The 22,943-nt window shown below is 41.5% G+C and overlaps 1 protein-coding gene across 1 annotated transcript in view; it reads left to right on the forward strand.

Moving 5' to 3' along the window:
- Positions 1–20,636, forward strand: part of fgf22 (fibroblast growth factor 22) — a 41,765-nt gene extending 21,129 nt beyond the window's left edge. Inside the window, exons 2-3 of the mRNA XM_061684038.1 lie at positions 16,276–16,379; positions 20,404–20,636. Coding sequence (XP_061540022.1) covers positions 16,276–16,379; positions 20,404–20,598 — 299 coding nt within the window. The 3' untranslated portion in view covers positions 20,599–20,636. The remainder of the gene's footprint in view (positions 1–16,275; positions 16,380–20,403) is intronic.
- Positions 20,637–22,943: the final 2,307 nt, after the last annotated feature.

Below are 22,943 nucleotides of genomic sequence, written 5' to 3' on the forward strand. Positions count from 1 at the left end.
TGCGTGGTCGGTTGATTGAAGACTCTAAATTGCCCGTAGGTGTGAATGGTTGTTTGTTTATGTGTGCCCTGCGATTGGCTGGCAACCAGTTCAGGGTGTACCCGGCATCCTGCCCAAAGATAGCTGGGATAGGCTCCAGCACTCTCACGACCCTTGTGAGGATAAGCGGCTCAGAAAATGGATGGATGGATGAATATTTTTCGGACCAGTTAAATCAGGGGTGTGAAACTTATTTTTGTTGTGGGCCACATCGTAGTTATGGTTTCCCTCGGCGGGCCATTATGACTGTGAACCCATATAAATGTTGCCTCATGTTATTACATATGCACAACAAATTGATGGAGTAGTCTTGAAATCAGAAGACAGTAAAAATTCTACGTTCAACTATTATTAAATTACTTTAAAGGGGGCTTGGTAACAAAAACATGCTTGCAATATCTCATCGTTATTGAAAGTAGGACAATTGCAATTCTAGGCATTTTATAAAAAAACAAAGTTGATACACAGGGTTTGCTTTCGTGGGCCACATAAAATGATTTGGCAGGCCGGCTCTGGTCCCTGGGCCTTGATTATTAATATTATTATTGTATTTTGCCATATATTTATTTAAAGGATGGATCTCCAAGGACCCTATTGAAATCTTTCTTATCCCTCAATTCCCTTTTAAGGAGCTTTCACACACAAAAAAAGTACCAAATTTACCAAATACCCATGTATTTTAGTGGTCCCAGAGGTTCTGTACACCGGAGAGTTATAAAATATCAGCACTTGGCCTATCAGCACCAGCTACCAGAGAATCTAATTGACACAGAATCCATGCATGTTCGGCATGCATGTTCAGCATGACAGTACACACGGAAATGAATGAAGAACCTATGCTGTGCACAGCTAGTTGGGCACTTCCTCTTCCTCCTAGGGATAATCACCCCCAAAATATATATATTTTTTTGTTTTTAACGAGTTGGGTCGCATGCGACATGCAGACAACGTTACTGCGCCACACACTGTACATCCTCGAGGGAAAAGACGGCATTGTATAAGGTCATGGCCGAATGACTGCACACAGTGTGTACAGTGTGATTTCCTTAGTGACAACGTGTTTTGCGTCTGCGAGAGCTCAAGTGTGCAAGAATAAAAGAGGCACAAATGAGGTGCACAAATAGTCCTGCTTCTCGTTTCCTGTACGAATTTGATTTGATTAACGCAATCATGAGCACATAGAGGGCGGCACGGTGGGAGACTGTTTAGCACATCTGCCTCACAGTTCTGAGAACCCGGGTTCAAAACCGGCCTCCCCTGTGTGGAGTTTGCATGTTCTCCACGTGCCTGTCTGGGTTTTCTACAGGTACTCCGGTTTCCTCCCACATCCCAAAAACATGCATGGTAGGTTAATTGAAGACTCTAAATTGGCCGTAGGTGTGAATGGTTGTTTGTTTCTATATTCAGGGTGTACCCTGCCTCTTGCCCAATGATAGCTGGGATAGTCTCCAACACGCCCTAGTGAGATCAGCAGTATGGAAAATGGATGGATGAATGGATGAGCACATACCTGATGGACCCCCAACTGTCCAGGATTTTAGAGTCAAATTACTTCCAGGCAGATTGAGCTCCGTTTAAAGCAGGGGTGGTGAACCTACAGGCAGTTGGTCCACATACGGCCCGCCAGAACATAAATTTCTGCACGCCATGCAATTCTAAAAACAAATGAAATCTTAAAGAAGGCTGTTATACTTCCATATGCTGTTTTTCTTGAAAGATCAAATTTCCCTGTAACTAGAGAGCGACATAGATATGGATTTTTCCACAAATTAAGACAGTTCTCAGGTGTCTTAGACCCGTTGCATACCAGGTGACGCGGCTGAAGTGGACCGTCATGAGAAAAATTACAGTTGGTGACTCACGCCCTCACAACCAAGCGATGGAACCCCGCACTATCACATATCTACTGAAGCGCTGCAATGGAAAAAATGCCAACCTGTATCAGGTTTTGAGGCTTCCCATACACTATACTGTAATGCAATATTTTTTATTGAACCACAAAAACATGGTGCAGTTGTCAAGGAAGAAGCAGATTACCACAAAGATGACTGAATTGCACTTCTTTTTGTATGTTGGTAGTGCCTGTAGAGAGTTTAAGATGCAGGTTTTACTGGCTGTGGTTGCTATAGAAGTGAATGTGAGTGTGATTATGTGCTGTGTTATCAGGAGACAATGCTGATAAACGCTAATCTTTGCATCCAACAACACTGCAGCTCTGCATTGCTTTTGGCTTTGACATGATAGTAGTTTCATGTAGTCCGGCTGTCACTTGCGAAAAAAGAAAAACAATAGCTCTTTGTTCACATAACTGCCAAGTCATTGTGGGTGGGGATTACGGAGTGAGGGCAGTATTATTTACAACAAGTATTATTATGAAGTTGTGACGTTGTGTCAAACATAAATTGAAACAGAATACAATGATTTGCAAATCATGTTCAACCTATATTTAATTGAATACACTACAAACACAAGATATCTAATGTTCAAACTGATAAACTTTATTGTTTTTAGCAAATAATCATTAACTTAGAATTTTATGGCTGCAACACGTTCCAAAAAAACTGGGACAGGGTAATGTTTACCACTGTGTTACATCACCTTTTCTTTTAATAACATTCAAAAAACGTTTGGGAACTGAGAGCACTAATTGTTGAAGCTTTGTTGGTGGAATTCTTTCCCATTCTTGCTTGATGTACAGCTTCAGTTGTTCAACAGTCCGGGGTCTTCGTTGACGTATTTTACGCTTCATAATGTGTCACACATTTTCAATGGGAGACAGGTCTGAACTGCAGGCAGGCCAGTCTAGTACCCGCACTCTTTTACTACGAAGCCACGCTGTTGTAACACGTGCAGAATGTGGTTTGGCATTGTCTTGCTGAAATAAGCATGAAAAAGACATTGCTTGCATGGCAGCATATGTTTCTCTAAAACCAGTATGTACCTTTCAGCATTAATGGTGCATTCACAGATGTGTAAGTTACCCATGCCATTGGCACTAACACAGCCCCATACCATCACAGATGCTGGCTTTTGAACTTTGCGTCCATAACAGTCCGGATGGTTCTTTTCCTCTTTGGCCCGGAGAACACGACGTCCACAATTTCCCAAAACAATTTTAAATGTGGACTCGTCGGACCACAGAACACTTTTCCACTTTGCATCAGTCCATCTTAGATGAGCTCGGGCCCAGAGAAGCCGTTTCTGGGTGTTGTTGATAAATGGCTTTTGCTTTGCATAGTAGAGTTTCAAGTTGCACTTATGGATGTAGCGCCGTACTGTATTTACTAACATTGTTTTTCTGAAGTGTTCCTGAGCCCACGTGATGATATCTTTTACACCTTGATGTCGGTTTTTGATGCAGTGCCGCCTGAGGGATCGAAGGTCACGGGCATTCAATGTTGGTTTTCAGCCTTGCCGCTTACATGCAGTGATTTCTCCAGATTCTCTGAACCTTTTGAAGATATTATGGACCGTAGATAATGAAATCCCGAAACTCCTTGCAATTGTACTTTGAGGAACATTATCCTTAAACTGTTCAACTATTTTCTCACGCACTTGTTCACAAATAGGTGAACCTCGCCCCATCTTTGCTTGTGAATGACTGAGTAACACAGGGAAGCTCGTTTTATACTCAATCATGGCACCCACCTGTTCACAATTACCCTGTTCACCTGTGGGATGTTCGGTACAGGTGTTTTATGAGCATTCCTCAACTTTCTTTTTTTGCCACCTGTCCCAGCTTTTTTGGAACGTGTTGCAGCCATAAAATTCTAAGTTAATGATTATTTGCTAAAAACAATAAATTTGATCAGTTCGAACATTAAATATCTTGTCTTTGTAGTGTATTCAATTAAATATAGGTTGAACATGATTTGCAAATCATTGTATTCTGTTTTTATTTATGTTGAACACAACGTCCCAACTTCATTGGAATTGGGGTTGTAAATTAGCCTGAAAAGCAGTACAGAAAATCAATGGATGTTATGTAATTGTAGGGCCAAGATCTGAATGGCTTGCTTAAAGACACATTCTCTGACATAGCAGCAGCTCATAATAAAATTAATTTGTTGATTAATTTCAAATTTGGTGGGTGGGCAGGAACTCCAGACACCTGAATATGTCAAAGCAATCAATTAAAAAGTCACTTTGACACCACTGGTCCAAACTGTCAAGTGTGAACAAACACGCAAATGCAGGCAGCATCAGTTTCAGGTTCTTTGGGCAGAAGTGTGTAGGATCGCTCCCTTAACGGCATGCCTCACAGCTGTTGTTCGGGAATTAATAAATCATACTGACGCCCTGTGGGAGTCCACAGGTGTGAGACATGTTCAGAGGGCCAGTACAGACGGCCACGGAGTAAGTGAAGGACGGAGGAAGGGAGGGAGGTAGGCTGGTTTTCCTAGAGAGAGAGGAAGGAGTTAAGAAGAACGATGTGACGCTATAGGCTGACAGATGGGAGACAGGAAGGCAGGTACAGTATAAAGAGAGGGAGGAAGGTCTAGACTGACAGCTGCTCTGTCACAAAGAGTCTGTTAGGCACACTCATTGCATTCCACACGACACACACACACACACACACACTCTCTCTCGCTCTCTCTCTCAAAGTGGCGCACTCTGCCCCGTAGTGGCGCCAATTGCACCATTACAAACAAATATTCACAGCATAACACCGTTTTATAGCTGCTCGTCACTGCATGAGAGTACGTACACGATCCCATTGACAAAAAGTCGCAGCCACAACCATCAGGTTTGGCAAAACTGTTCTAACATGTCATTGCAGATTACTTAAAGATATCCTGGATAGGAATACAATAGTTGTCTCTCGAGATGGCTGGCTACCAAATTTTCAATGATCATTTAGTAGGAAATTTTTTTATGGGAAAAAATTAGGGACTGTTGTGTTTACATTTTTACGTTCATCAACACTGAAAAATGGCGAGTCCTGCTGGAATACAGTCCATAAACATGGAAGATGTGAAGCTGAAAATGCTACATTTTGCCAGTAAAAGACATTTTTATATAGTATAGTCAATGTATACATAGCTATACAAAAAATTGTCAGCATTTACTCAAAGGTTTTACGCCAGCTGTTACCATTCAATTGTGAGTATTTGGTGAAAAAAATATATCCATCCAGCCATCCATCTATCCATTTTCTTCCATTTATCTGGGGCTGGATCGTGGGGGCAGCAGCTTGAGCAGGGAATCCCAGATCTCCCCAGCCACTACATCCGGTTTTTAGTGGGGGGATCCTGAGACTTTCACAGGCCAGCTAAGTAACTGTGATGGCAACTGGTTAGCACAACGGCCTCACAGTTCTGAGGACCCGGGTTCAAATCCGGCCTCACCTGTGTGGAGTTTGCATGTTCTCCCCGTGCCTGCGTGGGTTTACTCCGGGCACTCTGGTTTCCTCCCACATCCCAAAAACATGCATGGTAGGTTAATTGAAGACTCTAAATTGCCCATCGGTATGAATGTGAGTATGAATGGTTGTTGCTTATCTGTGCCCTGCGATTGGCTGGCAACCAGTTAAGGGTGTACCCTGCCTCTCGCCCAGAGATAGCTGGGATGGGCTTCAGTGCATCCGCGACCCTGGTGAGGATAAGCGGTACAGAAAATGGATGGATGGTATGTTAAGCAACTGAATAATCCTGTTTGTAATCATGAGGCGCCTCATTTACTATGGCAAAAGCTGCCATGTTAGTCGGAAGACCTTGTAAACTGAATTACATGCATGTGCTCTTGGAAATTGTTCCTTTTCTTGCAAGAAATTAAATAAAAATCTCTTGGTATTTTCCAGTTTTCATTACAGTAATATATAAAAATGACACAACACAGTGCACTACTTTTTTGTAGAGTATCCTCCTATTCAGAACACCTACCTAGAGACCCTGGATTTACTTGGACCATACTACAATATCGCCTTGTTTCCCATTTAAAATTCAATAATCAAAAGGTTGCTGTTTTAATTTACATACACTATATAGGTTCCCCACAAATGATTACTGTAAAGGGAAAATTTATTGCTGAGGTCAGTTTCCATATCGCAGAGCAGTGATATCACTACTGACCCACTATCATATGCCACACTGTAGACATATCAGACTCCCAGTGCATCAGACCCGACTTCATCTGTCAGCTAGCAATCAATATGAAGGCAGGGGCAACGCGAGTTATTCTTTGACATTTAAAAAGCAGCCTCAGACCAAACTAATTTGTAAGTTTTCGTAACCCAACTTCTTGCCCTGGATTTGATCAGTCAAACAGAGGGAAAATCCAGAAGTGAACAATGCCACCATTGTGTTTTTACAGTATTTTGAATAGCATCAGTGGGAAATCGCTCCTTGTCTTTTTTCCGATAAATGCTGATAATATGACATCCTTTGAACTTAACAAAATTGAGGCCATCAAGATCACATGCCAAGTGTCTTTTATGGGTTTTAAAAGAAAATCTAAAGCAGGGTACACACATATGAACAATCGGGCCAAATTTGAGCATTTCCCCTCCCTTGAAATCAAAGTAGCAAAGACCCAATTCTCAGATGTCTCTGAAATATTATGAGTGATTATCATGTGGTGTGCGGCATGTTATAAGTGATTTTTCATTCCCAATCTGCTCACAAAACAATCGAGCTGACAGTTATAAATGTAAATCTGTTCAATATTCAGAGTCGTCAAACCCTATCATCACCTCTCAGGATATTTTGTCAGGAACATTTGCATGTCTGCCAAAACAAACACACACCACCACAAAAACTCAAAACAACACTAATATTTTTTTCTTCATATATATATTTTAAACATATTTTCTATCTTTGATAGTTTTGAATGACAGAATATTGACATTTAAAGAAAAAATATTTCTGTTTTGATTTATTCAATACGAGGCACGGTGGCCGACTGGTTAGAGCGTCTCACTCACGGTTCTGAGGACGGGGGTTCAATCCCTGGCCCCGCCTGTGTGGAGTTTGCATGTTCTCCCCGTGCCTGCGTGGGTTTTCTCCGGGCACTCCGGTTTCCTCCCACATCCCAAAAACATGCATGGTAGGTTAATTGATGTCTCTAAATTTCCCGTAGGTGTGAATGTGAGTGTGACTGGTTGTTTGTTTGTATGTGCCCTGCGATTGGCTGGCAACCAGTTCAGGGTGTACCCCGCCTCCTGCCCGATGATAGCTGGGATAGGCTCCAGCAAGCCCGCGACCCTAGTGAGGAGAAGCGGCTCAGGAAATGGATGGATGGATGGATGTATATTTATTTTAGAAAGTAGCATATAGGTAGTTAATGATGAGTAACGTTTCGGAACACATGGCAACAGCCTGGAACAAAATACAGCCAAACCGGAACACTTGGCATGTCTGAATATTTACGATCACAAATCCTTGGGTGTCTATGCCGAGTAAATTAAATCAATACCCGGATGAGACCGTGGTCTAACTCGTGACAGCTAAATACAGTCAACAAATAACATTTTTGTTCTCTGATGACAACTGCCATTTTTCCTCCACTAATCTGTTGGTATGGTCTCCTCTCAAAAAGTGTTGTCTACTCTTAAGTGACTTCACCAAATTACTTAATATTTCCTCCATTTTCCAATCGTCTCAACTACCAAAATTCTAAGGTTTTTACCTATGACAACCCTCTCACCATGGAGCTGACGACACATCCGTATGTTGCTGATTGACAGCCAGCTTGGAGTGCTGAAATGTTACGCCCCACCGTTGTCCTATGTATTACACATTGAAGAGGACCTACTGTGCATGTCAAACTTTTCACAATAGTCAATGGGTAAAGATTTTTGCACCCCCAGAGCGGAAGTGCGTCACGAAATCAGACAACAGAGATGAAATAAACTTTACTCATCATTAACTACCTATATGCTACTTTCTAAAATAAATATCCATCCATCCATTTTCTGAGCCGCTTCTCCTCACTAGGGTCGCGGGCGTGCTGGAGCCTGTCCCAGCTATCATCGGGCAGGAGGCGGGGTACACCCTGAACTGGTTGCCAGCCAATCGCAGGGCACATACAAACAAACAACCATTCACACTCCCATTCACACCTACGGGCAATTAAGAGTTGTCAATGAACCTACCATGCATGTTTTTGGGATGTGAGAGGAAACCGGAGTGCCCGGAGAAAACACACGCCGGCACGGGGAGAACATGCAAACTCCACACAGGCGGGACCGGGGATTGAACCTCGCTCCTCAGAACTGTGAGACAGACGCTCTAACCAGTCGTTCACCGTGCCGCCTAAATCTACATATATTTAAAAATTATTATATCATAATATTTCATTTTCACTTTAATTTTTGTCTCATTCAAGGTGACTCAGCTGAGTGGTAGGGTGGCACCCTAGCACCCTCTATTGACCAGGAACCACAAGAGTATAGGTATTCTGACATGGCAGCTGCTGTCACTCTTATACTAAACATGAGCCCCCTCATGATTATAAATATACAATTGTTTGCAGTTACTTGGAATGACAAAATAACTTTGGGCAATAAAGAAAGCGAAACTGCTCTTATCTGCTCACATGCATCACCCTGTTCTGTTGAATTACAGTTCCTAATCCAAGATCCAAAACGCGCTCATGTTCGAACAAAGTTTCTTGTAAATCATGAGAGTCCAGTCAAGGGTTAATGTGCATGTTCCCGTCCTGTGCCACCTGTGCAGGCCTCCACTGCGGCGCCTGTTCCCATGGTAATCTCTCAAGGTGTTTAAAGCAATACGGAGCCCTACCGCCTTTGTGTAGGCCGATACACACAGGCGGCCCACTTCGCCCACTACCAGACCCTCGGAGAGGGTCACGGCTGATCAAAGTTGCTGGTCACAGCCATTAGGCCCGGCGGCCTAGACCCGACATGAAAAGCTGCTATTTTGTAAAGGAGTGCAAAAGGGAAAGAGGAAAAAAAACAACAGGGCCCTCTTCGTTTAAAACGCAAGCAAACTGTGAAATAATTGAAAAGGTGTGTCAATCAAGCACAGGCGCACAGCGGGAACTCTGAGATTCCCAGGCTCGGCTGTGGTCGAGCACTGAGCCATAGAGGGCTGCTCAAGGGGGCAACCCGAGAAATTAAAGAGCCGGCGAGGGAACAAAAAAGAAAAGTAGGAAGAAAAATGTGTGTGACTATTTTCTGCTATTCTTCCACACTTTGCGTGCTCTATTCAAAACTTAGCTTAATAAGATCTTGTCTTTACCTCTCAGGTGAGTAACAAAGACCCCTCGGTCCAACTTTCCTCCCTCCCCATCTTAAAAGCAGCACCTTCACCCTGTACTCTTTTGCACCCTCCATTCCACCCCCCACCTCAGCATAAGCAGGACAAAGGGGAAGGAACCCCATGAGAGTTTCATTTGCTTTCCTTTCTGCCTTTTTTCCCCCCTTCCAAGGTCAGAAAAGGCTTGAATGATCTGACGATGGGCTAACATCCAAGAAATGGGGGATGGAAGGAAAAGAAAGAGTTTTAAATTTAAAAAAAAAAAAGACTTAAAAATTCCCATAGAAGGAAAATAAATGGCGAGTCCACAGTTGACTGGACATGTATAGCGCGGGATTTGCTTGTAATGGCAGCTTGAGTTTATTGACAGTCCCAGCCAAAACATGTCAAAGGTTAAGAGATCTCCCCAATTGCAAGTGGGAAGCCAAAAGCACCTTTTTTCATGAGCTCAATGGGGCCATCAGTTGATACTTGCATAGCAGAACACGCTGAAGAAGGGCCCTTCACCCTCCAATGCCACTAAAGAGCAAACATCTAATTGGACTCCAGTGTTTCTTCTTTTGATATAATTTAAAAGACTTGCATTTGTGCCGTTAGCTTGTGGACTCTTAGGAAGAAAAATGCCATAAGCCGTAAACCGCAACCTCGAGGACACTTCTCTCTTACTTATACCCTTTCATAAGGTACTAATCATGTTTTTAGGGTTATAATTACCCTCATACCACACTTCAAAAACAGGATTAATAGAAGATTAAGGAAGAGGCGGCTCCATAGAGATGTATAATAAACATAATAGTCCAATTTAGATTAAGTCGTCTGTTGGCTGTCCAGCAGAACGCTACTTTAGAAAAAAAATGTATGTAAAAGTTTGAGATTTTTAATATGTCTGCAGAACACGTGGCAGTTGTATTTAGATCACATTCAGCTGTTATGTTTGTTAACAGTACTTGAGATGTCAACATGGACCAACATAGGTACTTTGTTTACAATTCTGACAACGCTATGATTTCCCCATGGATTTAATGTAACTCAAAAAGCCAAAGTGACTATTACTGGAACCTGATTTTTTCCACTGAACAGCTTTTATGGTACATGTTGCAAAGTTGGACACTTTTTAACGGCATTAATGAGAAATTTCTGCATAGAGAAATAATACAATGGAGCACCCCTATTTGCATTGGCAAAATTCGTCTGTCTGCTGCTATTCAGAGAAAAGTTGCCTACTTGCGATTCTCTGTTTTGTGTTGCTGCAACAAAAATGCATCCCTGAAACTCCCTTGGTAGATTTAAAAGGTCTGCACCTTACCGTCAGCAGTATTACTCCATCACCTGCATGGCTGTCTGCACAAACTCGCTAGCTGAGCGAAATGGCTGAGTTTGTTTTTAGTAGTCTATAGCTATAGTCTTTAGCTTAGCAAGGCGGTGGTTTTGCTGTTATTTTTAAGTCATTATTTCAGTGTAAAGAAATTATACTGGGTGATTTTAACTCATTTGAATATCTTTGTTTTTTAGTTAAAGGTGATCCAAAGGTTATTGTTTTAATAATTTATCGGCCTCCAAGATACAATAGAAAATTTATGGAGGACTTTTCAGAACTGCTGTCAGTTATTTGTACTGACTAAAACTATTTTGTCATAACGGGAGACTTTAACATTCAAGTTGTGAATAACATGGGAAAAAAATCTAAAGAACTCTCTGCTACACTAGACACATTTGACCTCTCTCAACATATTAAGAGTCCAACCCACACTCAAGGTCACATCTTAGACCTGGTCATCTCTAAGGATGTGATGAATTCTATCAATTGATATTGATGATATGGCTATTTCTGACCATTTTTGTGTATTCTTTGAATTACAGATTCTTCCAAAAGTTCAGACAACCTCTATGTCTATTAAGAAAAGGTACATAAATGAGAGTACCGCCACTAAGTTTATGTGCCACAAACTGTGAATGCTGAGACAGTTGATGAACTTTTGGATTATTTTCACCTGTAAAATCTCAAATGTCATGAATGCTGTCGCTCCTATTAAAACTAAGACAATCTTGAGGCGACCTAGAACACCGTGAAGGAGCACAATGATGGTAAAGACATCTAAATCAAAATAATTTAAATATAAGCATTGATAATCACTTTTAGGGGAGCGTCAATTATTGGCAGAAATTCGCAGTCTTGCTCAGTACTGTGAATAGCAAGCAAGGGTCCACTGTAATAAACATTTTCTATCCGTTACCACTAAGCAGACCCTCATGAAGGGTTTTAATTGTTATTAACTACTTTATTATTGCATTAAAAAAATACATTACCATTATTCATCCAAGAAGATTATGGCAGTCGCTAAAACAAATTGTAAGCCAACACCTAAATAGCTTGATTATTAATGATTTACAAAGTATTTATAACATTTTCTTTCTTTTCTTTGAATATTTTAAAATGAAAGTGTTTTTTTCCCCACAAAAATGCTGGTACTTTTCCATGTATTCAAATTAGGTGTGAATGTCAGTGCGAATACTAAGTTATAGTTGATATTATTGTAAACAACTGTAACAATGCACAGTTTGAACTTTAACACTGTGCTGAAATATAGGAAACAAAAAAAACTGTACTGAAGTAATTATTCAATTAAAATGTATTAAACTTGAAAGGTAAACATAACTGTACTTAGGAAGTGAATCTTTCACGTACCATACCACAGTTTGAGAATTACTGGTGGAGGTCGTCTACAACCCTGTATTTCTACTCAATTTCTATTTTGGCGATGTGTTTTTAGGTAAACTGCACTTTAGAGTTACTTTACTTTGACTCACTGCATATTGTTATTGACATTTTAGTCATGTGTTCAACCGGTTTAATATAAAGGACGAAATATAAAAGGTCTTGCAAAGTAAAGATTATGACAAACATGCTTCCAACACTCCTACTGTGCTCGGACGTCCAAGCAGCAATTACTGCTGGCAGCACTTTCAGGCACCAGCGGTTTTCATTGGCCTGGACTAATCCCCCATAAATCCTTGCAGCGCTCCAATCGCCAGTCGGGCCTCAGCTAATTGCTTACGAGTCGCTCGCACGCTCCAGGTGCCACCAGAGCACACCCCGGTGTTTGTAAACACAGCTCATAAAGCAAAAAAAAGAAAAAGAAAAGATGAGTGCTGCCATTAAAGTGTTAAGTGAGAGGATCAGAGGCAGCGGAGGAATGATGGGGGTGCAGCTGGACGCCTACCTGGACGAACTAATGGGGCATTCCCTGGTCTGATGCAGCTGGAGCTAGCAGAGACCAAAGACACTCAACAGGAACTCAATGTGTTTGTTTACGTTGTCTTTTTGCTTTGGACTCTTTGTACTTGGTGGTGTCTGTTGGATGAGCTCACCAGGCAGACATGAAACGCTGAAAACGAAACGGGTGAACATTCGCCGTGATGGGAGAAGCAGATTATTTTCTTGTAATACTACTTTATCCTTTGAACATTCTTTCCAGACTTTATGGTAGTAAAATACAAACCTTTTACCCATAATATTAAGAACATTCTAACTTTATTTTTATCTTGTAATATTACTACAGCGTTCCCTCGCCACTTCGCATTTCACGTTTTGCGGCTTCAGTGCTTTGCGGGTTTTTCCAAAATATTCATAAAAAAAATTATACAGCCATATTGGCAGCCATATTGCGGAAAGACGCATTGTTTCATGTTGATGCGCGCGAGAGAAGGTTTCCCTCCATGCCAAACAAAGAGATGAGTTGACTCAGTGGCTTTGTACATGCCTGTACTGTACGGGCACTCATACAAGGCGCGTGATTGGTTCCCGGCGCGACATCGACCAATGAGAGTACGAGTGGATTTATCCTGTGAGCTGATTGACTGCGCATCATCGCAGCCTCACCCAGCATCTTCCCTTGTTGTGTCTCGCCAGTCTTGTCCATGCTGTTCTGTTCGCAATAACTTTTTTTGTTTAAGCGATAATTTTTTGGATTAGTTAAGCATGCCCGTACAATCCCACCAAAGCGCTGTGCCCCTGCGAAAGCTTTCTCCGGGGCGCCCAAGGGGAAGAAGAAGACGATGACCATCAGCGAAAAAGTGAAACTTTTAGATTTGATTAAAGAGGGCAGACGTTATGCATCTGTGGCACGCCATTATGGCATGAATTAATCTTCAGTGCGCTACATCAAGAAAGAGGAAGCAAACATCCGCAAAATTGCTTCAATAAGGAATCAAAACGTGTGGTAACTCCGTGTAATAAGAGACGGGATTATGTCCTTGTACAGGGGAATTTTGAAGCAAAAGAAAAAACAAAGACAACAACTACCCATCACCATGTTTTTCTCCACGGTAAAACCCCATCAGCGCCTCCAGCAGAAGAGTCTCCAAGTGAACCTAAAGCCTCTACGAGTCAAGTGAGAGCCTCTCCTCCGCCACCAACGCAAGCCTCTTCGCCTCTCTCAGAAGGCAATGTTGATGAATGTTAATTACCGTTTAAGGTTTTATAATTAAAGATTTAAGTAAATACGTGTACTGTTCAAATATAACTCAAATATGTAAAATATAAATACTGTTTACATATTTTGAACATTCTGGTACCCACATACACATATACGAAAATTCCTAGGGGGGAGGGCAAATCCTACTTTGCGGGTTTTCACCTTTCGCGGGGGGTTATGGTCCCCATTAACCGTGAAAAATTAGGGAACACTGTACTTTATTCTCCTAAAATGACCGTTTTGCTCGTAATATGCCATCTTTATTGGTCTCTTAGTCTAAGTCTTATAAATTTGACACACCTCAGAGAAGACAAGCATGTAAAGAAGCCTGCCAAATTTTAATGATTAAAAAAAATGGCCCGAATACAAATTGAGACTTCAAAATTGTGAAAAAAATCCCAAGCCATTCTCTCTACTCCTGAATGCAGTGGGCGTGCCCGCTGAATGCAATGAAACCACGCCCCACTCACTGTCAACAACACATATCACTTCTACGACCTGGAAAAACAGATGCTATTTCGTCTAGCCAGTTCCTCATGCCTACACTACGTTTGAGCCGTGAAAATGTAGCCGCTTAAAGCCTCCGGTGGCTGGAATACAGTATGTCCCACCAGGTGGTCGCGGGGCTTTTTCATGCCACGACAACGAGGTGTTCCAAAGTGTCTACCAGCCAACCCCCACCCCAGCATATCGCCCCTGTCCACATGCTGGCTGACAAGTCAGAAAACGTTTTCCTCCCCCTCGCTCTTCTGCTTTCTCTCTGTGATGTACGCACACTTGCGACCAACAACAAGGCGCTCTAAGGCGGCCACAACAGTGGACTATCTGAAGGGATGATGCATTTTCGGGGTGTGGTCATAGCTAGCTAACTACATGTCACAAAGGCGTCGGATAACCACTGATGCGAACAAAGGCGCTCAAGTGCTTATATAGTGGGGGAGGGGCGACTTATGGTGGTGCGAGACTGGGTCCTGTTTTAGACATGCTAAAAACCTGAAATTTTGAAAAACAGTGTAACGCTGTATCTCCATGATGATTATATTACTGTTAAAACACAAACAAACTAAGACTTGTCCTTTCAGTTCATTTCTTGCTGGAAAGAAGAAAAAGTTTACAGAGCAAATGGACTGAGACTAGTATACAAGGTCTTCTGACTAACATGACAACTACTGTCACACTTGCTGTCACACTAAACAGGAGTCACCTTGTGGTTACAAACTTACAGTATACGATAACTGTTTAGTTACTTGGAACACAAGTCACTGATGGCTCATTCGTACTCAGTGGCGGAATGAATGTGAGCATAAAAGGTTGTCTGTCTCTGCCCTGTGATTGACTGGTGACCAGTCCAGAGTGTAGTCAGCCTTTTGCCCCAAGTCATCTGAGATAAAATGGATGGATGGACACTTGGAACAGAGCGCTCAACAATCACTTTGCCAGCCAGTTGTGCCACATGCTGCTTCACCAAGTCTAAAGACAAAGGCTTTATCACATGTAGCAGCCTGTTCTAGTATATTTCCATTTCAGGTGGAGACTGAATTTTTTTTCTATCACAGTTAAAGTCACTTACATGGATTTTGCCACTTTTTAAATCTTTCTTTATATATATATATATATATACTGTAGTAAAGACCTGTGGCATGTGTTTTTCACAGCAGGTCAGTTTTATTTATTGAGACAGCTCCCAAATGTTTCTCTGTTTTGTGGTCATGCAAAAGCAGCTGTTATTTCTTTTTATTTTTACAACTCCTTAATTTCCTTGCAGCAGCTTTTGGAGGAACTGTCTAACTTCTCCTGCAGTCTTTACTTACAGATTATTTCGCAGTGATCGACCCCTAAGTGACACAATTTCATCTTTTTATTGCTTGTTATTTTCTTCATTTTTTTGGAGTCTGAAAGCTTTCATCACACGTGAGCAGCCATATCCGGGTGCTCTTGTGCTCAAATAAAGTTGGGAAAAGCAGTCATCAAAAGAAACATCTTTTCATGCAGTAATTAGCTCCTATTCAGGTTAAAGCCTTCGGGGCATACCCTCAATGTTTGTGACGATCGTTGTTCGCCTTTTTTATTTTATTTTTTTTTTTTTTGCGTGCAGACAAAAGCCAGATCAAGCGTGATCCACATGGGACTCGTTTGCAAGCCGGTGCCCAGAGGAAACAATTAGCCTGCAAACCTGCCAGTTTATTCTCGGTGTGAGCAGGAGCACTCGTGAGGTTGAACTAGACGCAGGTTATTTTTTTTTGTGGCCGTCTGCAAGCAACTGTGGCCATCGTCGGAATGCGGCATCCCACCTGCAGTCACGAGGCTTTTAACAGTCCCCCAACCCTGTAAACAATTCCGTAAGAATCACCTCGGTTTAGCAATATGATCTAATTCAACGTGTGTTGGATAAAAGCTTTGTGTCTGTGTGTGCTCTCTCTCTTGTATTGGCCAAAGAGCATCTGGCATCCCATTGATTGAGCAGAGGCTTTTGATGAGGATCACACACACTCCAAAAAAAAAAAAAGCTAACTGCGACTCTTGTTCTCTCTTTTATTTTCCAGGTCTGATGGAAATCCGATCTGTCAGTGTGGGAGTTGTTGCCATCAAGTCTGTCAGCACCGGGCTGTACTTAGCCATGTCCAAGAAAGGCACGCTCTTCGGATCGGTGCGTATACAACCGGTCAACCTTTAGAGTAGGAGGTAAATCTCGGGAGACATCCGAAATTTGTCTTAACCAGGGTGTTCGCGCATTGTCGGATTTTCCAAAATGAAGGCTTTAATTATGTTTAAAAATTATACTTAATCCTTAAATCTGCCATTTGAATTTTTAAAAAAAGTCACAGACACAATAATCAACACTGATTTAAACATTTTGGATAGGAAAAAAGGAGACATTTATTGGAGGTGCGGTGCTTATTTATTTTAAATGAAAGATGCAATTACTGTCTACTTCTGCGTATGTATGAGGAAATATGGTATAGTATAAAATGCTGCATATTTAGTTTTTCATTTGGGCAAAGAACAATGTCTATTTGGGGTGCGTCTTTTATTTATTCAAGTGGAGCACCGCTGCTGGCCGTCTTGCTTTTCTAGCAAAGAGCACGTTTGTATTAAACTAGCCCATCCTTTCACCTTACTCCTCTTTATGCTAGTTAAGCACGTAAATTGATAGATTGACTGGATTGAACTTGATTACGAAGTAAAGGAACAGCTTGCTGCACTGAGTCAAAGCCATTAGTGGTCAAATTTAGCGAAGGACAAGTCATAAATTTGATCAAAGTCGCCTTAAAAAGGTTTTACATTTTATTATCCAAAATAAAGGCCTTAAATCCTAAAAAATTAAACTTGAGCCTTACATCCCCCGTTCAAAGGTCTTAAAAAGGCCACAGACTCAATAAACCACACTGCTAAGTTTTCTTTGGAAGCTTTTCTTAAGAATTTGAAAAATTTCGAATTAGTCTGCACTCACTATAAAAAAATTAAAAGGAGGAGTCTATTTGGGGTTTGGCGTTTAGTTTTACAAGTAGATAATGCAAGTGCCATCTATTTGGTGGGAGTCAGGAAAATAATATGGTATCGGAAATATGCTCTACAATAAAAATGTTGCATATTGTTGGGTTTGCCGTTCACAAATTCAAGTGGACAAAGGCAACTAGCAGAAGCCACTATTTGAGGAAGTATATCCTTGTATTTCTCTCAAAGAATACAAAACCTCTCACTGTATTAAAATAGCCTTTGTCACTCTCTCACCTGTTTATGCTAGTTATGCAAGTTAACACTCGCACAGTAGATCACTGGACATTTTATCAGGTAATGAAAGAGCATCTAGTTCAGCTGAGTGAGAGCTGTTAGTGGTCACGTTTAGCGAAGGATAGGTCCTAAATTCCATCAAAGTAGCCTTATAAAAAGGTCTTAAATTTTATTACCCAAAATGAAGGCCTTAAATCCTTAAAAATGAAACTTGAGCCTTAAATCCACCATTCAAGGTCTTAAAAAGGCCACAGACTTGATAAAGAACATTGGTAAGTTTTCTTTGGAAATCTTTTCTCAAGAAGTAGACACATTTGTATTTAGTCTTATTTTGAACAGGACAAAAGAAGGCATCTATGCGGGTTGTGGCATTTATATTTTCAAGTGGACGACGCAACCCGTGTCTTATTGAGCAGAAGCCAGGATGTGAGGTCTTCTGTAAAAATTGTTCACATTCTATTTTTCACAAATGGAAAGTTTATTTGGGATGTGGTGTTTACTTATCGTACAAGTGGACAAAGGGGATATATATATATATATATTGAGGGTCCGGCTGCTGCAGCATTTATACATGCAAGTGAACGACACAACCAGCTATTCATTTAGGAATGGCGTCTATTAGAGGAAAAAAACCTTTAAAAATCGATTGTTGTATTAAAAGATATGAAAATGGAGCAATAGGTACCGTCATAAGCACGGTGCGCGACTAGTTAGCACATCTGCCTCACAGTTCTGGGGACCGGGCAAATCCCGGCCCCGCCTGTGTGGAATTTGCATGTTCTCCCCGTGCCTGCGTGGGTTTTTTCCAGGCACTCCGGTTTCCTCCCACATCCCAAAAACATGCATGGTAGATTGATTGAAGACTCTAAATTGCCCTTAGGTGTGAATGTGTGCTCAAATGGTTATTTGTTTATATGTGCCCTGCGATTGGCTGGCGACCAGTTCAAGGTGTACCCTGCCTCTCGCCCGAAGATAGCTGAGATGGGCTCCAGCGCGCCCACGAGCCCTGTGAGGATAAAGCGGTGCCGAAAATGGATGGATGGATGAGACCATCGCAGAAAAGCACATGACCACAAAGAGCCAATCACAAGTGCCGGCTTTAGAAGAAGGAAGTGATATGACAAAACAAAAAATCTCAGCTTTTGTGACAATTTTTCAAATGTAACTAAAATTTGTAAACATGGAAATTTCCCAAAACAACTGTAATTTACTTAAACATTTTCTCCCAGTAATGTAATGGACTAATTACAGTTACATAAATGATGTAATTAAATTACATAATATCGTTGCATGTAATTCGTTACTCCCCGACACTGCTGGTATGGTAGACTCACTAAACACATATGATCCAATACAATGTGTTATTATTAGGGTTGGAATAAGTTTTTACCTTCTTGTAAAAATTTCCCAATCAAAAGAACAGCTTAGTGATTTAGTGAAGGAGAGCTCTTAAATTTGATCACAGAGGTCTTACAAATGTCTTCAATATGTCTTGGCTAAACCTGCAGCTCCCCTGTTAACTTCACCATGAGGTCACCGTGTTCCTGTTCATTACGGCTGTAACACCTGGGCTACAGCACCTTGTCTAACTGTCAAAATACATAGCAGACACAAAAAAGCCAAGCAATGACAAAGAGCCACCTGGTTCTTTTAAAAGTCTTTGCGTGCCATCCCTCTTTTTTCTTTATTGTGTGCACTGCACATCAAGCTTTTAAATGTATTCCCGCCTCTTTGTTTAAGATCAGGCCTGAGGTGTGCGGTCTACCTCCGCGAAAAACGAGACACGCAATCAGTCAGCAGCCGAGCGATAAGGATCACCTTCAACCTGCTACAAAGCGAAGCCGCAATAACATCCCGCCGCGCTTGTAGCATTCGCGTGTTATCAACACAGAGCGCCGCATATAGAAAAGAAGGTAGAATGTTGTACTATCTGATAAGGAGTGCTAAGCACCCATGGAAGAGTGGCTATGCTTTGCTTGCATTGGCTTCACACATCTGTTCATCTTCACGCAAAACTGACTAACTACCACGTCAGGTCAACCCTTGTTTAGTTTCCTAATTCAATCGATGTAGATTTCTGCACCAAAATACAAAACTGGCAAAACACCTCTTCAAGTGTCCTCACTTTCAAAAAAGTTATGGAGTTCTTAACGTTTTTTTACCCCTTAACTGGGAGAAATTTCAGAAAATTGGAACCCCCTCATCATCCTAATGATTATTAAACATCATTTCCATGTGTACCCCTAAATTCCACAGGGGGAAAAAGCTGCCTACTTTACATAAATAAGTTGTTAAATTACAAAATTTGTTGGGCTAATTCGTCGGGTTAAGATCATAATCTTATGAGAATAAAGTTGCATTTTTCAAAGATAAAGTAAAACTGTAATATTATGATATTAAAATCAATGTTTAATGAGGGAAGAAATTCACATTTTAACAAGTGATTTTCAAAATTGTTTCTGGAAATGACAAAAACATTTGACTATTTTCTCAACAACAACAAAAAGACATATATGGGATGATACATCACAATAATAATAGGACTTTTAGGTTTAATTAATTAATTAATTAATTGAAAAATGGGTTCATTGACACGAATCTTTAGGGGCTCCTCATTTTACAACTAAGTTCTGTTCCTACCACCCTGACCTAACCCTAAAGTGTACATAAATCAGACCGAACCATCTACATAATTACAGTCAGTATGGCGGTAACTGAGCGTGCATTTTTGTTCCGTGTCACAAGGTTCTTACACCACTTCGCAAACTAGTTTATTGTGCATCATTTGTAACATCGAAACATTGTTCTTCAAATGTGACCCAGCTGCTAATTTACTAAATGGAATTCTTCCATTGCACCTGACAAATACAGACATTAGCATCGAGTTACAACATAAGCATTAAATGTTGCTGCTAATGTCTCCTCTGTCGTCCTTGCAGATCAAGTACAACTCAAGCTGCAAGTTCAAGGAGCGCATCGAGGAGAACGGCTACAACACGTACGCCTCACTACGCTGGAAGCACGGCGGCAGGCAGATGTTTGTTTCGCTGAACGGGCGGGGGAAGCCACGGCGAGGCCACAAGGCCAGGAGACAACACCCGTCCACTCACTTCCTGCCCATGCTGCCCTCCTAGCTCGCTTGGCACTGGAAGCGGCGACCCGGATGTCTTCATCACCCACCTTCGTTCACCCATGTGTCACATATATGTACATTTGATCAGATTTGTGACATTTATTTGTTGAGCTAGTTTGTGCTTTTAAGTTATTTTCCCCATGTTGAAAAGACTGACAGTAGAGTGGTACTATCCTCAGGCGTGTGTGTGTGCGTGCGTGTGTATGCGTGTGTGTGTGTGTGTATGTGTGTGTGTGTGTGTGTGTGTGTGTGAGAGAGTCAACAGGATTTCCCATTGTTGAACAGAAAAGCCAGCTTTTCCTTCAACTCAATACGAAGTATCTCAGCCAACAAAAATCATTACAAAGAAGTGTCACCGCTGCCTTGGATACTGGACTACTTAAGAGACCTCAAACCCAAAAAGAATTTTGACAAATAGATGGACAAGTAGCAGATTTTAGATAAGCTGTATGTTGTGTGCATTCAACTCTCAAGTGTTGTCAAGTGTGGCTCTAATGCTTCACTTGGTTAAGCCTTCACTTGGTAATGTAAAGTCAACTAACATCCGTTTCCACATTTGCCGTTGCCTGCATTACATAGACGCTGTAGGTGCACTCGATGCGACGTAGCAGCAACAGTTCAGATCATTCATTTTGTACACTAAATAAATGGTTCTTGCTAACGTTTTTCTCCACAACAAGCCTAATAAAACATTTAATATATTCAAGCTAGTTTGTAGTCTTTAACTGCGTTATTATCGAGTCATGTTGAGCTCATTTAGAATGCTACAGTGAAACCATCAAGGTCGAACGGAATCTATTCTGGTCACACTGGTCGACCTCTGATTTCAAACCCTTTTTTCAATTGAAATACAGAGGGTCCTTGGTTTACAATGGTCCCAATATACTGTATGTGGTTTCTATGTGTAGGTTAGTGATAGCCCACGGCATGATCCGACGAGTACATATTCGGGTTATGGAACTTGTGACAACAAACATACAATTGTTGACAGTTACTTGAAAGAGGGTATAAGAATAACACTGGCTGGTGAGCCCCATGCTGCTTCACCAAGTCTTAAGACTCTGTCAATCAATAAACTGACATCAATGTGTCTACAGCAGCTCTACTCTACCACTACGGTTGAAACCCCAAGAGAAGTATGATGGTATTCTTTAGTACTACGTTCACTTAAAACTTAAAACAATCTATTCCGATAGCATTGGTCAATGTCCAATTTCGACCTTATTTTTCATTGGTAAAACAGAGGGTCCTTGGTTTACAACTGTTCTGTCATATACAGTTTTGAGGTTATGAACAGCCTGCAATGAACTTCATTAATGCATTCCAAATATGTAATGTGTTTTGTAATAAGACAAATAGCACTCTATTATATTGTTCTTGGTAAAAAAAAATTATTTCTATTCAATGGACATTATGCTGGTCCTTCTGGTGTGCACGCCTTGGCCACCTGGGAGCAGTATAATACAGACATACGGATATATGTACATGAAGGAGACGTCGCAACTGCTCAGTATACCACAGTAATATTAGTCGTTCTTTGCAGAGGAGAAATAATATATCTTTGTGAGTATTGTTATAATATCTGTTTCGATTCGTTGCTCCACCGTTTGTGTTCAAATATTTTCAATAGCTGGTGGGTCTTGAACGTATCCCCACGATGAACAGGGGATACTCTCTATATTGCTCAAATTGAAAATTGTACAAACTCAAGGACAGGGTACTTGGAGGTTCCACTGTATTGTGAAAGGCGACAATGGCGTTTAAGCCTTTGTGCTTGCTCACTGACAGTTAAGTGTTTGTAACATCTCCATCGGAATCCTCCACCATAATCCCTCATCCTCCTCCTCATGGCCATCATCATCATCATCATAATCATGACAAGAATCCCAGTGGGGCAGCGCTTATGATCGGCGCGGGGGGGCATCAAGGTCATTTAGACACAGTCGAGCGCTCCAGTGGCACAGGAGGCCACTCTGTCTTTTCAGCAAGCAGAAAGGAGACTCGGCGATGAATGCCGGCCGTTGGGAGGGTGAATAAAGGCCAAGCTTTCAGCGCGTCTTTAAGTGAGACCACTGCGACGGGGAACACGTCTGGTCAGGAGGGCGTCGCATCATCGCACTGTAGTTCAACCCGGCGGCAGCCAGATAGCAGCATGGGGGGTCCGCACCTACGCTTGTATTCAGCTGTTCCTCTTTGCAAAATGCCCTCATGTTATTTGCATTCGCGGATAACTACTACAGATTTGTGATACAATGCTACTTCCAAGGTTGACCACCATACGCACCCTTAAATTGGTCGACTTGCGAAACAAAATTTCCCAATGACTCCAATCATATTTGGAATCAT

Source organism: Phycodurus eques, chromosome 8, assembly GCF_024500275.1.
Source record: "Phycodurus eques isolate BA_2022a chromosome 8, UOR_Pequ_1.1, whole genome shotgun sequence".
Taxonomy (NCBI): Eukaryota; Metazoa; Chordata; class Actinopteri; order Syngnathiformes; family Syngnathidae; genus Phycodurus; species Phycodurus eques.